Source organism: Microtus oregoni, unplaced genomic scaffold (genome assembly GCF_018167655.1).
Source record: "Microtus oregoni isolate MIOR12 unplaced genomic scaffold, Mior012 000011F_ref0000422, whole genome shotgun sequence".
NCBI lineage: Eukaryota > Metazoa > Chordata > Mammalia > Rodentia > Cricetidae > Microtus > Microtus oregoni.
The window spans coordinates 51530382-51545000 of record NW_024543070.1 but is presented as its reverse complement, the minus strand read 5'-3'; the positions used below and the strand labels follow the sequence as shown (position 1 = coordinate 51545000).

Here is a 14619-nt window from a genome sequence, read left to right as displayed (position 1 = left end):
AAAAATGGGGACCGATCACTCGGCCGTGGGTCCCGCCCGCGAGCAGCATCGCGGCCGGCGCACACTCTGCAGCAGCGCGCGGAAGAGGCCAGGCGGGCGCTTGGCGGCGCCCTCGGCGGGCGCGGTGCGCACGGAGCCTGCACGGCCTGTGCCCGCGCGGACGGCGGGCGGTGGCGCCGGCGCCCCTTGGCGGCCGTGCTCCTCTATCTGGCGCTCCAGATGCTTCTGAATGGCCATGCCCAGCACCTCCACTTCCATGGAGGCGCCGTACACCTCCCACGTCATGCCCTTCTCGTCCCAGCTCACGTCGCGCACCGGCTCGGCCGCCTCCTGGGGTGCCATGGCGGCCGCCAACACCGAGCCGGGCCGGACCCGCACCTCTGGGAAGGCGGGCGGCGGGGCGGGCGGTGCCGCGGTCTGCGGAGTCATTGGCCCGGTGGCCACGGAGCGCGTCTCGGCGGCTCCCAGCGACACCTGCAGGCCCGCGTCCCGGCGCGACGGTGGCCCGGGCGAGGGGCTGGGCTCGCGCGGTGCCGCCTGGAAGCTGAAGGCCGGGCCGGCCGCGCCGTCCTGCGGGGACATGGGGCTCAACGCCACCGAGACGCTGGCCTGAGCGCCGGCCTGTGTGCCCGCGTCCTCGCGGGGCGGTGGCGCTCCCGCGTCCCACGACGGCGCCTTGGTGAAGTTGTCGCGAGTCCGTGGCCCTGTTGGGGGCGCTGCACCCTCCGCGCGGGGGCTCTTCTGAGCCGCAGCTGCCGCTAGGTCTTTCTGGCTGGTGCTGGCACAGGGCGCTGGCTCTGGCAGGACCCCGGGGCTCCGGGCATCTCCCAGAGGCTGGGCTGAACTGCAGGCTGTACCATCGGATGGCCTGAAAGGGGCCTTGGCCTTCTCCAGAGGCAGAGGTGTGGTCTCAGCCGAGGTTTGAGACTCTGCTTTTCTAGGAGATGGAGATGAGGAGTCAGCCTTCCCTAGGGACACAGGTTCCACAGACGCAGGGGGGTCGACTTTTCCCGGGGGATCCATCTTCCCAGACACCTGTGGCTGCTCTTTTTGCAAAGTTGGCACCTCCACATTTCCCGGGGATGTGGTACCCGGAAGCTGGGTTACCACCTTGACCCCAGACTTGGGCTCAGCACTCCCTGAGACCCTGGTGGAGTTCACAGGATTCCTCTTTTCTGGAGCCTTCGCCGCTGTATTGCCTTCTGCTCTTTCTGAGGCCATGAGATCCGCCTTTCCTGGGGACACCATAGCTAGTTTTCCTGAAGCCGTTGGGACCACTTTTCCTAAAGTCGTGGAGTCGGCTTCTTTAGAGAGAACAGTTTCCGCCTTTCCCTGGCTTGCAGAGCCCACCTTGCTGGAAGTGAGGGGCCCAGCCTTCTCTGAGGCTGTGGGACTTGCCTTCTCCAAGGACTGTGGGTCTCCTTTCCTCTCAGCTGCTGTCTCAGCTTTTGCAGCAGACAGGGACCCCCACGTCCCCAGAGACTTGGCATCTCCTGAACTTGAAGACATGGGGTCTGTCTTTCCTGAAGACTCAGGATTCCCTTTTTGAGATGTTTTTATGTTTCCTGTGACTGTTGTGTGATCTGCCCTTCTAGAAGACTTTGTGTCCTCTCTTCCTGAGGATAGGGTTTCTGTCTTCACCAACGACACGCGTTCTGCCTGCCCAGAAGACAAGAGTTCTGGTTTCACTGGGGACACAAGTTCCACATTTTTTAAGGAAACTGGGTCCGCACTGCCTGGAGGTCCCGGACTGTTCACAGATGCTGCATCTGTCTTTGACGGAAGTACACCTCCCAGCTGTCCAGCCGATACTGCTTCTGTCATTCTCGTAGACACAGGCCCACCCTCTCTTGAGGAGGGAGGGTCCTCTTTTGCTGAGGACAAAGTTTCTGTATTTCCCACAGCTGCAGGATCCGCCATCCCCAAACATACAGGATTCACCTTTTTGGTCCCAGGAGTCACTGTTCCTGAGGATATAAGTTCTGTCTTGCTTGATGACCCTGGAGTTATCTTTCCTGAGAATCCAGGATCTGCCTTTTTAGTGGATGCAGGGTCTGCCTTTTCTGGAGGGTCCATATCTTTTTTCTCCAAAGACACAAGATCTCCCTTTGCTGCAGACCCAGGGTGCTCTCTTTTGGAATATGTGGGATCCTCCTTTCTTGGCTCCATTTTGCCCGAGGATACAGGCTCTCCCTTTCTTACAGACACAGGCTCTTCCCCTTCTGGAGACGCTGTATCCACCATACTGGAGCACATTGGATCTACTCTTCCCAAGGACCCAGAATCCTCCTTCCTTGGAGTTGCACAATCCATCCTTCCAACAGTTCCAGGCTCCCCCTTTCCACAGATTGCAGGCTCTGCCTTTCCCATCAACACGGATTCTTCCTTCCTCAAGGACCCAGCCTCTTCCCTTCCTGTGGGAGTAGAATCTGCCTGCTTCAAGGAGTTGGAATCCATCTTTTCCAAGAACACAGGATTTCTGTTCTCTGGGGTTGTAGGAGCAGCTTCTGCTGAGGACACGGGCTCTGGCTTCCCAAACAAAGCTGTTTCAGAGGCTCCTGAGATCAAGGCTCCATGTCCTCTCACTGTCTCTGGCAGAGGAGTGCAGGGAGGAGAGGAGCAGGCTAAGTTCCCAGCGGGGCTCTCAGAGCAGGAGGCCCCTTCCCCAGCCCCACTGGGACCGCTGTGTCTGGAGTCCATGCCTAGGCTTTGGTCAAGGGTATGCTTTAGGGGTGCAGGGATGGCCTTTGGGGAGGAGCAGCAGTCCCTCATGACCGGGCCCCCAGTGCCCAGGCTCCCATTGTGTGGGAAGCAGAGGGGTCTTGGGGGGCTGGAGTCCTTCTGAAGCAGTTGGAGCCAGGTTGGTCTTCAGGACTGATCATCTACCCTCAGAGCCATGCTTGAGCTCAGGACAGCTGTGGCTTCTGAAACAGAGAGAACAGACTCAGGCTTAGGACACACTCCAGGGGGAACGACTCAGCCATGTCCAGGCTCCTCCCTGGATTCTCTGTCCCTGTCTGGTCCTCTCGTCAAGAAGGCCTCAGCTAAAACCATGAACCCAATCCTATCACTCCCTGCACCATCACACCCAACAACTATCTAAGAAGCCAGTGCTCCCAGCACTCGGGATACCACGGCAGGAGAATTTCTAGCACAAGGCCAAGCTGGGCTACACAGTACCCAGCCTCAAGACAGACAGACAAACTGACCCTTCACAGCTTGACCAATCTGACCTTTCAACTTCATTACAGTTTCCTCACCTTCATCAGCCTTATCTCATGCAACGTGCTACCCAAAGGGAGGCGCTTGTTCTCAAGGCCAATGGCTGAAAACTTTTGATGTCACTGGGCCAGAAGGGTCATTTCAATGAGGGAAGCAAGCTGCATACGAAACAAGGCGGGGGTAGCGTAACTGGCAAATTGTAGAGTGCATGGCTTTCCGAAGGTGGATCAAATGCTGTCCCGGAGGCTTGAAACCTGGGAACTCTTGCTCTGGTGCCATAGGAAAATGAGAAATCCAGACTTTGATGTAAAAGATGCTAACTAATTCAAGATTTAAATAAAAAACCCCAAACACTATGTGGGCCAAAGAAAACATGTCTGTAGGCCACCAGTTTATGTCTGTGTAGGGGAGCTGTGAACGGCCTGTCAAGGAAAGGACACAGTCATGAGCTTTCAAAGACTGCTCTGAGGTGGTGTGGCAGTTGCGCTGGAAGGAGAAAGGAGCTGGCCAAGACCCAGGAGGAAGCCAGTCAGCTTCTCATTCAAGTGGTCCGCCCTCATTCTTATAGCCCGGCCTATGCAATGCGCCCTGAAGGTCCGTCCTTCAGGCAGAAATGAGACCTGTAGAACTGGTGGAAGGCAATTGGCTGTAGTGAACGATGGTGGGCGTGGTCTGCAGAGTACTGGGTAAGGTGGGGGATTGCTGGGCTGGAGATCCGAGGAGAGAGGAAACTGTGATGCCTGGGGAGCGTCTGGGAAAAGGGGCCAGCAGGCAGATAGATGGACCTAGGAGAAACTGCCATTACCCCTGCCGCAGCCAGAATGAGCAGAGTTGGTGATGGTGTTGGGGTGATGGCCCCCAGACCATCTTACCCATGGTCAGGCCAGAATCTCTAGAGCAGCAGTCCTCAACCAGTGGGTCGCAACCCCTTCAGGTTGAGTATCAGCTATCCTGTATATCAGATATTTACGTTATGATTCATAACAGTAGCAAAATTTTAGTTATGAAGCAGCAATGGAATAATTTTATGGTTGGGGTCGCCAAACATGAGGCACTGTATTTGAGGGTCGCAGCATTAGGAAGGCTGAGAACCACTGCTCTAGAGCCTCTCTTGGCTTTCATAGGCCATGAACCACCTATCAGTGAAATATAATTAATCCGCCTTGAAAACATATCCAAACCTGGCTGCCATCCTGGGCCCCTGCCATCCTGGGCCCCATGCGTCAACACTCTGCACCTGGATTACCCTTACTTTCCCTTCCCCTATCCAGTTTATTCTTAAAAGCTGTGGGAAGAAGGATCTTAAACCCCAGGCAGATCACCTTCTGCTCAGAACTGTTCAGCATCTCCCCAGTTGATGCGAACAAGCAGCAGATACAGTAACTCTGGAGACCCTGCATTTGCTGGTTCTGTTGTCTCTGGTCTGGTCCACCCTCCTCGCATCCTCCCCTCTCTGTGTGTGGTTTTAGCTTCAATGGGCTACTGCATGGTTTCTTAAATACCACCCAACGCTCTCAGGGCCTTTCCACCAGCCATCTCACTCCAGGTCCTGCATGGTTTACTCTCTGAGGTCTTTCCTGATCTATCCTGTATAAACTAATCATCCTCAATGTTGATGTCACTCTCCATCCACTGTGTGTCTATATAGACAGTCTCACTATGTAGACTGTGTGGCTGGCTTGGAACTCTCTATGTAGACCAGGCTAGCCTCAAATTCTCAGAACTCTGTCTACCTTTCCCTCCTCAGTGCTGGGGTTAAAGGGACCACACCCAGTTTTGTTTTCCTGAATTTTTAAAATCCAAAATACTTGTTACTGTCTGTTGTGCTGTAGATCTGTGTTCATTGAATGCTAGCCCCATGGGATGGCACAGTTGTAATCGCAGTGTTTGACAACAAAAGCAGGAGCTTGAATTTGAGGTCAGCCAGGGCTACATTGCAAGAACTGGTTTCAAAACAAATCATAACACACACACACACACACACACACACACACGCAGTCACACAAGGACATCTAAGCAATGGGGACTTTACTGTTCTCATCCACACATCAGCGTCAAGAACAACAGGCATGTACACAGGAAGGAAATCCTCAGGACGTATTAGCCATGTGAAACACTGCATGAGCCTTCTGACATCCAGCAGCGCTACCCCTAGACCCAGACTCCCCTTATTCTTGTTGGGAAATTAAACCAGCTGTACTCTTCTAGGAAGGGTGTTTGTCAATCTCTACATGTGTTTACAAGACACACAGTGATTTAGCTAGCAAGCCCCCTTCCAGGGATATTCCTGCAGACACAGGATGGTACCTCATCGTACAGGAGAGCCCCCGGTGGTGAGGAAGTCAGAAATGGCCAGGGTATGTGAGACGGCCACATGGACCACCACACAGACACTGGAACATGTAGAGTGAAGAGGAGAGATGCCTGAGAGAGACTGAGCAAGCAAAGACACGTAGGGACAGGGGCAACATGACCGCCAGGATTCTGAGCGTGTGGCTGAGGGAAACCATGTGCGTGTTCATGGGATTATTTATAGGCAGAAAATTCCAAGATAAAATCTCGTGAAACTTTCATTGTGATGGCCTCTCTATAGTAAGACCCGGATCTGAGGGTGAAAGAGCCTTTCTTTGTATTTGGGTCTGAATTCGGGTTGTAGGTGAGCACTGCACGCGTGCTGTGACAGTGGCCGTGTGTCCTGAGAAACGCATGCTGTGGGTGATCTTGCGGTTGCTTAAATAGCACAATGTGTACTTAGTACAACCCTAAACAGTGTGGGTCAGCAACTCTCTGTGGCCTCTGGATGCAATCAGGAGACTCAGTCAATCTGAGATGATATGGGGAATCTCTAGCACACCATCTATAGTCAATGAAAATGCGCAATTTAAATTATGTGCAGGTGTTTCTCTGCATATGGGTATATGTGCATGTGTGCATAAACCGAGGAGACCAGAGGCCTCCTCCTGGAACTCCTCCCCCTGGAACTGAAATTACAGGTGGTTGTAACACGGATGCTGGGAACTGAGTAGGGGTCCTTTGCAAGCGTGCTAAGTGTTCTTAACTGGCAAGCCATCTCTCCAGCCCTATATTAACTTAGAAGAATAAACAGAAGGAATTCATCCTAAAAAAACAGCAAAGGGTTGTGGATGTAGCTCGGTGGATTGCCTAGATAGCTAGAGTGATTGCCTAGTGTGTGCAGGGCCGTGGGTTCCTTCCCCAAACCACAAGAAAACCACCAACTAACAGTTTCAAACTGTAGGTCCCTACACCAATGACCCAGCCATTGTCAGGTCATCCTCCTGGGCACTGCTCACTTTCTGTGTCCACAGGATTGGCAGCACGAACAGGTCAGGAGCACTTTGTGTTGAACCTGAGGAGGCGACGGGAGCTCCCACTCCATTTTGCATGGCTGCACAGTTTTGAAAGAACAGAAAAGTGAGAGAAACCTCTACTGGATCTGTGTGAGGAAGTCATCTCCCCAATGCTTGTCTAAGCCTGTATAGTCACCTCCTTTCTTTGTTGGTATTTATCTTCTATAACTTCTTCTCACATCCAAGCAACACACACACAGACACACACACACACACAGACACACACACACACACACAGACACACACACACAGACACACACACACACAGACACACACACACACAGACACACACACAGACACACACACACACAGAGACACACACACACAGACACACACACACAGACACACACACACACACACAGAAAGAGAGAGAGTGAGAGAGAGAGAGCTTTGTGCACACCCATGGCTGGCATTCCCTCCTGTCTCAGCTTCCACACACCCTCTGCTGTGAAAATCTTTTCCTCCTAGACTGACTGTGTCATTAACATTTTGGTTCTCAGCTTAAATGTTCCCTCCTCCAGGAAGCCTTTTTTGCCCACCAGCTTCCTCCGGAGTCTCATGGCCCCTTCCTATATCCCCCTTCCCAGGTTTCTATCACTCTGCATGTGCCCATTTTTTTTTTTGTTATTGTTGTTGTTGTTGTTGTTTTTCCTCAAGACAGTCTTCCTCTGTAGCTTTGAAGCCTGTCCTGGAACTCACTCTGTAGCCTTGAACTCACAGAGATCTGCCTGTCTCTACCTCCCGAGTGAGGGATTAAAGGTGTGTGCCAACATGGCTCGGCTGCCTGTGTCCATTTAACCTGAGTCCCTGACTGGGCTTCAGGTTCCCGCTGAGTCCTAACTGTTCACCACTGGGTTCCCTAAATCTCAAGTCTGAGGCTTGAGGTGATGGTAGTCATCCCAGGGATGGACACACAGGAGGGCAGTCTTGCTGAGGACTATAGGCTCCTCGGTTTTGGAGAGCTGAAACTGGATGCCTTTTTAATTTATGGGGGGTGTGCAAGAGTCACGTGGGTGTGGTTGAAGTTTTGGATCTGGATTCCATCAGCATAAAAACAAGGGTATGGAAGAACCCTAGTCTGCGGGGACAGGCAGGCATCGGACATGAGCGGCATGCGTGAGTCTGTCTTCGTTTACTTTGCCCACCAATAGTGATGTTGGGATAGAGCAAAGGAGATGACTAAAGGTCCCGAAGCAAGAGAGACCCCAATACCCTCCAGTGAAGGTGCCTGGAAGGATCACAGTGGGGGTCGTGACAAAAATACTGTATCCTAGAAAGCGGTAGCGGCACCCAGTTCCAGCTTCTTTGACAAATGAGAATGCACCCACTAACGCAACACTTACTGGACACCTCTGCAAATTCCATGTGCTGGGGATACGGGAAAGGATGAGGAGAGGGTAATAAGCCAGTAGTAAATAAATGATGTCATTTCTGATATGCGATGTTGTGAGGACAAAGGAGTGGGCCACTGGTCGGGACACGTGGTCAAGAAGGCCCCTCTGAGGAGGTTGACATTGGAGCCAGCCATGAGAAAGCCAGAGAGGCTGGAGCAGAACTGGTATCAGAGAGGGAGCGGAGAGGAGGGAGAGGCCTTGTGGGAGTGGTGGGTGCTATCCTAAGGGTACTGAGCAAACACTGCTGTGTTTTAAATAGGAAGTGTGAGTGACTGTTCTGTGGCCAGGTCCTTAATTCACTGAGCAAAGTCACACATATGGATTTTTTATATTTTAAATATTGGCTCATTTTTCACATACACGAAGGCCAAACAAAACAATTGTTCCGGTCGATTTTGTGACCCATCTTGTCCTTGGGACTGTGGGAAGGAATATGATAAACCCGAGTGATTGGGCAGATGGCCAAGAGAAAGTACCCAGATTCCAGTGAGGACCAAGGTCTGTTTGCCGTGCTTCCCAGTTTCCTCCTTTGGAACACAGAAATGTAACAGCTGCCCAGCAATTACACAGGGAGGGACGTACAGCCCGCAAGGGTCAGAAAAGGCTAAAGGAGCCGTTCCCCGGCCCTTACTACCCCTTAATTCACACCGGTAGTCCAGCCCATCCTAGGGGTCTCCCCACAGCAGCCCCTGCCTCCGTGTGGCCTGGGCAGAAAGTGCAGACAGCTCACCAGTCAGCAGCTCTGAGTCTCCCATCAGGGCCCTTCTCACTAACCCCACCACTCACACCGACTCATGCCTCCCTCCCCACCAGGCCTGTCGTGAGAATTAGAGTAGATGAGGGGTGTGCATGGTTCTGCGCACGTTAGGGCCAGGCTGTGTAGATGGAAAGACTGTTTTTATCTACTCAGCCTGTCAGAGCCCAGCTGTGCTCCCAGGAGGGGGCGGGGGTGGGGGGCTGAGTCTGAAATGGTTGCAGCAGAGACAAAATTCAGCAAAATCTGGCGTTAGGACATGCTTGTTTGGCCTACAATGCTAACAAATTATTTTTTAAGTCAGTGTGTGTCTGTATGTTGTGTGTCTGTGTGTGTCTGTGTCTGTGTGTTGTGTGTCTCTGTGTGTATGTGTCTCTGTGTTTGTCTATGTGTCTCTCTCTGTGTGTATATATGTGTCTGTGTGTGTTTGTGCATGTGTGTGTATGTGTGTGTCTGTCTGTGTGTGTCTATATGTATGCGTGTGTCTGTGTGTGTATATATGTGTTCGTGTGTGTCTGTGCATGTGTGTATGTCTCTGTGTGTGTCTGTATGTGTGTAGGTGTGTGTATGAGTCTGTGTGTATATGTGTGTGTGTCTATGTGTCTCTATGTGTTCGTGTGTGTCTCTGTGTGTGTCTGTATGTGTGTGTATGTGTCTGTGCATGTGTGTGTGTCTCTGTGTGTGTCTGTATGTGTGTGTATGTGTCTGTGTGTGTCTGTGTGTGTGTCTGTTCTGTGTTTGTGCATGTATGTCTGTGTGTCTCTGTGTGTGTCTGTATGTGTGTGTATGTGTCTGTGTGTGTGTTTATGTGTGTCTGTGTGTGTCTGTGTGTGTGTGTCTGTGTGTGTCTGTATGTGTGTCTGTGTGTGTCTGTGTGTGTGTCTGTGTGTGTGTCTGTGTGTGTATATATGTGTCTGTGCATGTTTGTGCGTGTATGTCTGTGTGTGTATGTGTGTGTCCATATGTCCAAAGGTCAACCTTGGATCTTATTCCTTGGGAGCTGTCCACCTTATTTTGGGGGCAGGATCTCTCACTGGAACCTGGGACTCACCCATTAGGCAGGCTAGCTGGCCAGTTAGGCTCAGGGACCTTCCTGTCTCTGGTTCTCTGGAGCTTTCTTTATGTGGGTGGAGGGGATCAAACCTCTCTAGCACCTTAAGTCAATTTTAAATAAAGGAGCAAAGTCATCAACATCTAAACATTGATAGAGTCCGTGTGGAAATCCAATGTCCAGGTTTATTCTGGCAAACTAAAATTTGGCAAGCTGAGCCGGGCGGTGGTGGCGCACGCATTTAATCCCAGCTCTCAGGAAGCAGAGGCAGGCGGATCTCTGTGAGTTCGAGACCAGCCTGGTCTACAGAGCTAGTTCCAGGACAGGCTCCAAAGCCACAGAGAAACCCTGTCTCGAAAAACAACAACAACAACAACAACAACAACAAACAAAAAAAAATTGGCAAGCTGGGCATGCTTCCTGCAGAGCAACAGCCAGCTGGTGCTGAGAAGAGTGTCCTGAAGGAGGCGAGTAGCCACAATCCCCCCTCCCGATGGTGCCCTGGATACTAACTGTCCATTGCCACTCATCTCTGATCATCACTTCCTCATGTATGTTACCTTCCTGCCCTGCAAGTGTCTAAGTTTTCACACCTTACTCATGTGCCAAGAAAAGCAGGAAGTAACTCTGTCCAAGTGCTTCTAGAGCCCACACACCTGTCCGGCAGGAGATATGCTCCTGGTCTCCAAGAAGGAAGCGGGAAGTCCGGCAGGTAGGCATGGCCAGGTGTTTGTATGCCCCTACTGCAAAGCCAGGAAGAGATTGGCGTCCCAGTTCCCAGCTCCAGCTTCTCAGCTTCTGAGGTGGGACTGCGCCCAGTACAGGGGACGGACAGCTTGTGGGTCAAGCCCCAACCTAGTCACTAACTTGTCCTGTGACTTTGTGTGGGTTTTCCCACTCTGGGAGCCTCAATCTCCCATTCCAAAGGCCAGAGACAAACCCCAAAGGATCTGCTGCTTACAAGGCTGGGGAAATCCTTCCTGAATTGAGAGGAGTCTCAGTAGCTTCCAGCCACTACTCCAAGGCAGCCCAGGCCTGGAGCCTCACATCCTCTTCCTCTATCCTTCCACTAGAAACCATCTCCACTCCTATCCTACCTCATGCTTAGCCCTGGACCCAGAACCCCCAGGCTCATTTTACCATGTAGACTCCATGACAACGGGGGCCCTTATCATCCCATGCCATAGATGAGGACCCTGAAGTCAGGAGGAAGACTGGGGTTCAAAGCCTGGATTTTTCTCAGTCTATCAATCAACATCTGGACACTAAAGCTAGACTCTTTTCTTCCTCTTTGTGTGCGTGTGTGAATGTGGGTATTCTCATGCACACATGCAATTCAGAGGACCACCTCAAGGGTCAGTTCTTCACTACTAAGGTCTTTCTGTTGTACACCTTCAGCTTCTAGGGATCCTCCTCTCCCCTCTCACAGCCTGAGCGCTGAGGTTAGGCTTTGGATGGGTTCTGGAGGGCTGAATTCAGGTCCAAACACTGGCTCCTAAAGTCCCTTTCTTTTTGGCCTAGGCCAAAGATCCTTCAAATCCTATGGGCTTCATAGGTAATAGAACCAGAAAGCATCACAGAGCAAGTCAATGTCTCTGCATACACACACATGCCTTTGGGGACACGCACACCTCATGGACACACGGCTGCATATTTGGATTGGACATAAGGAGGTGTGCGTGATCCATATAGGTAGCAGGCTGAAATGACCGTGTAGGGGAATGGGGGAGGGGGCAACTCATCTGGTATGCAAATGAGCAAGTGGACTGTTTGTGGAGGGACTGCACCAGCTCATGCCAGTCTGGGCCAGGACCTGGTCCCAGTCTGTCAACCCTGTGAGCACAGGATGGCCTGTGCTTTTATGCCTTGTGGGGGCCACTGGGGACCCTGTGGGCGTGGGCATCTGCCATCACGTGGCCTTACAGTTTCACCTTGGGAGAGCTAGCCTGAGGGTATGCATAGGCCCTTGTCTTTGGGCTATCCTGGGAATGCAGAGCTGTGGGCAGAGAGGCGGGGCTAGCCTGGCTCTTCCATTCCCTCTAGGATTTCTTCCCAGTCTGGAGTCATCTCTACACCCCCAGCCAGGGCCAGAGCTGCCAGGCACCTGCAAGCATCTTCTGCTATGGCAACAAGACTGACAAAGGCTTGTGTATGTCTGTGAGTGTGACTGAAAACCCCAGGCTTCTGCCACTTGTCCCCTCATCTAGTGCCCTCACAGCGACAAGCTACCACAGGTGACAGAGTCTATAACAAAGGCCTTCTCTGAGAGACATTCCCCACACCACCTGTCCATTTGTCCATCCACCAGTCCACAGAAGGGCAAGAATGGACGTTCAAGGGTGTGCAGACATGTGCTAGTGTGGGCTGAAGAAGAGCTAAGAGACAAAGCGAGTGTGTGCGGAAGGGTCACAACCTATTCCAAGGTGTAGGGTGCAGAAGGGGCATAAGCACAAGCTGGCCAGAGCAGGGCAGCTGAGTGTCGATTTGAGTATTGCTGACTTGATCCAGGATGGGTGCTGTGACTGCGTAGACCCCACTGAGTGCCCTGGGTGGGTGTACAGGTGGCCGGGTTTGTGAATCTGATGGGATGACCAAGGGCCATGGTTGTGTGTGTGTGTACCTGTGGCCTCATCTAAAGATGAGGTTCCCAGGCATGATCGCGGTGTGCGACCACGTCCAGGAGTGTGTGCTACACTGGGTGTGTGACGGGTGGGATGAATCAATGAGAGCAGCCCTTCCCCCCGGTGGCGGGAATCGCCCCCCTCCTGCACCGCGGTGCGGAACAAAGCGGCGGGCAGCGGGGCTGAATGCGGGGCGGCCTGCTCACACCACAGGCCGGGGCAGTGCACCGGGGCCCCGCCCCACCGCGCCCCGCCCCGCCGCCCCCGCCCCGCAGCCCGAGCCCCGCGCGGTCCAGGACCCTGGACAGCGATCCCAGCCGGCGCGCCCAGCCGCCCCACGCGCGCCGGCCGCTTACCCGCGCAGGCTCCTCGCAGCTCCGGTTCCCGCCGCGCAGACCACCCCGGTGCTCCCGGCCGCGCTGGCGGGTGGACCCGATTCCGCGCTGTCCCCGGTCGGCTGGGCGCCCCGCCCCGGGCATGCGCGCTGGGCGCACCCGAGAGCCGGGAGGGGGCGCCGCGGAGGCGCGCGAGGGCCGGCAGACGCCGCCCGGGCCCGGGGGGCTGCGCGCCCGCCCGCTGCTCAGCTGAGAGCACCGCGGGAGCACGGGCGGCGGCGACCCCGGAACCCAGGTTGTCCCGATCTGCCAGCTGCCTAGGCGAGGAGATTTCCCGCTTCCCACCTCGGCCGCACTTCCGGCCTCTGCGCCCTCCGCCCCGCCCCCGGCCCTTTGTTTCGCTGCTGCCCACGCTCCCGCGAGTGGCCGCCCTGGGCTGGGAGGATTCCTGCTTCCTCCCCGCAGCATCCTCCCACCCTCTGGTCCTCCCCCTGGATGCCCTCCAACAATTTATCTCACCTTATTGAGCCTCAGTTTCTAGGTCTGTAAAATGGGTCTAGCATTAAATCACCTCAGAATGGTCGTGGAATAAAAGGTTCCTGGAGTCGATGTCCAGGGCTTCCACTTGAGTCTGCAGAAGGCGTGAGGACTCACTGCCCATTTCCCTCTACATTTGAGCAGAGGAGTGGGACCCTTCCACTTCTGCCTCTCAGATGAGGACTCTGTCTTGGAAGTGAGTAGAGATCCTTGTGCCTGAATTGTGAAAACCACCTGCTAAAATAATAACGAAGGCAAATGAAACTTTTAGGCAGGGACACAGAGCTAAAATTTGGTTTATAGATGTCAATGACTTTCGAGTCCAGTCACTCAGGAGCAAGGGGATACTCTAACCACATTTTCCAAATACAGATAAGTTTCTTGTTTGCGGCCAGGTCGAATTGCAAATTCATACAGGTCACTCCCCGCAGCCTCACACTTTGGCTTATGTCTTTGGAACCACTTCTTATCTGATCACCAACTTAAAATAATAAAATCTAGATAGCAAGTGAGGATTTAAAATTCACAGGAAAGCCTAGTTTTAGGGACGCTGCCTCTAACCAGGCACTCAGGAGTTTAGGCAGGTCGATAAGCCTGTGCTCCGAGCCAGCCTGGGCTACAAAGTGAGTCCTATATCAGCCTTGGCAAGACTTATCTAGTAAAACAGAGAGACTCTGTTCCCAAAAATCTTAGAACAATTAAATTCAGATGCAGACCTCTTCATCGGAATAAATACGGAGCGCGGGTCCGTTTTCAGGACCACGGACAGCACAGAGTCGCTCTCTCTTGTTATTGGTGCTGAAAATGGTTCTCCTACTGCCCAAGAGGGTACTTAATTAGCTTCAGAATTTACAAAACCTGTTTCGCACTCATCATCTCATCTTGCACCGGCCGCCCCTTCAAGGTGAGCGTTATTGGCTTTGTGACAGAGGAAGCAACTGAGGCTTAGGAGGTCCAGGAGACGCCAAAAGTGGCTTTGAGTTACAACATTCTCCCCAGAGGCAGAACGACACTGGAGCAGAACCAAGTATATTGAGAAGGCCGTGGTAGTGTTTCAGGTGAGGAAAGGGACCCGGAAGCCTTTTCTGGGGTGGATACTAGGCAACCCTTACCTGGGGAGGGGGAGAATCAACTGGCCTTAGTCATGAGGTGGATGTTGACAGAGGCTCTTGTTGGTCCTCTGAGGTTCCACCTTGTGGATGGAGAACACATACTGTATGTGTGTTGGGGAAAAGGGGTGCTTGTGGGATGACCACCCTAGTTATGAGTCCAGAGTGGAACTCTAACGCTGCCACAGCTGGAGGCACCCCGACGGAGAGCTGACAGCCATGAGGGTG

General features: G+C 53.2%; 1 protein-coding gene across 1 annotated transcript in view; it reads right to left on the bottom strand.

Annotated features, from left to right (window-relative positions):
• Positions 1 to 13117, bottom strand: part of Gprin1 (G protein regulated inducer of neurite outgrowth 1) — a 14106-nt gene extending 989 nt beyond the window's left edge. The window contains exons 1-2 of the mRNA XM_041659953.1: positions 12767 to 13117; positions 1 to 2924 (exon numbers count right to left, since the gene is read on the bottom strand). The exon at positions 1 to 2924 is cut by the window's left edge and continues 989 nt beyond it. Of these exons, the coding sequence (XP_041515887.1) occupies positions 16 to 2772 (2757 nt within the window). The 5' untranslated portion in view covers positions 2773 to 2924; positions 12767 to 13117 and the 3' untranslated portion in view covers positions 1 to 15. The remainder of the gene's footprint in view (positions 2925 to 12766) is intronic.
• Between the last annotated feature and the right edge of the window lie 1502 nt (positions 13118 to 14619).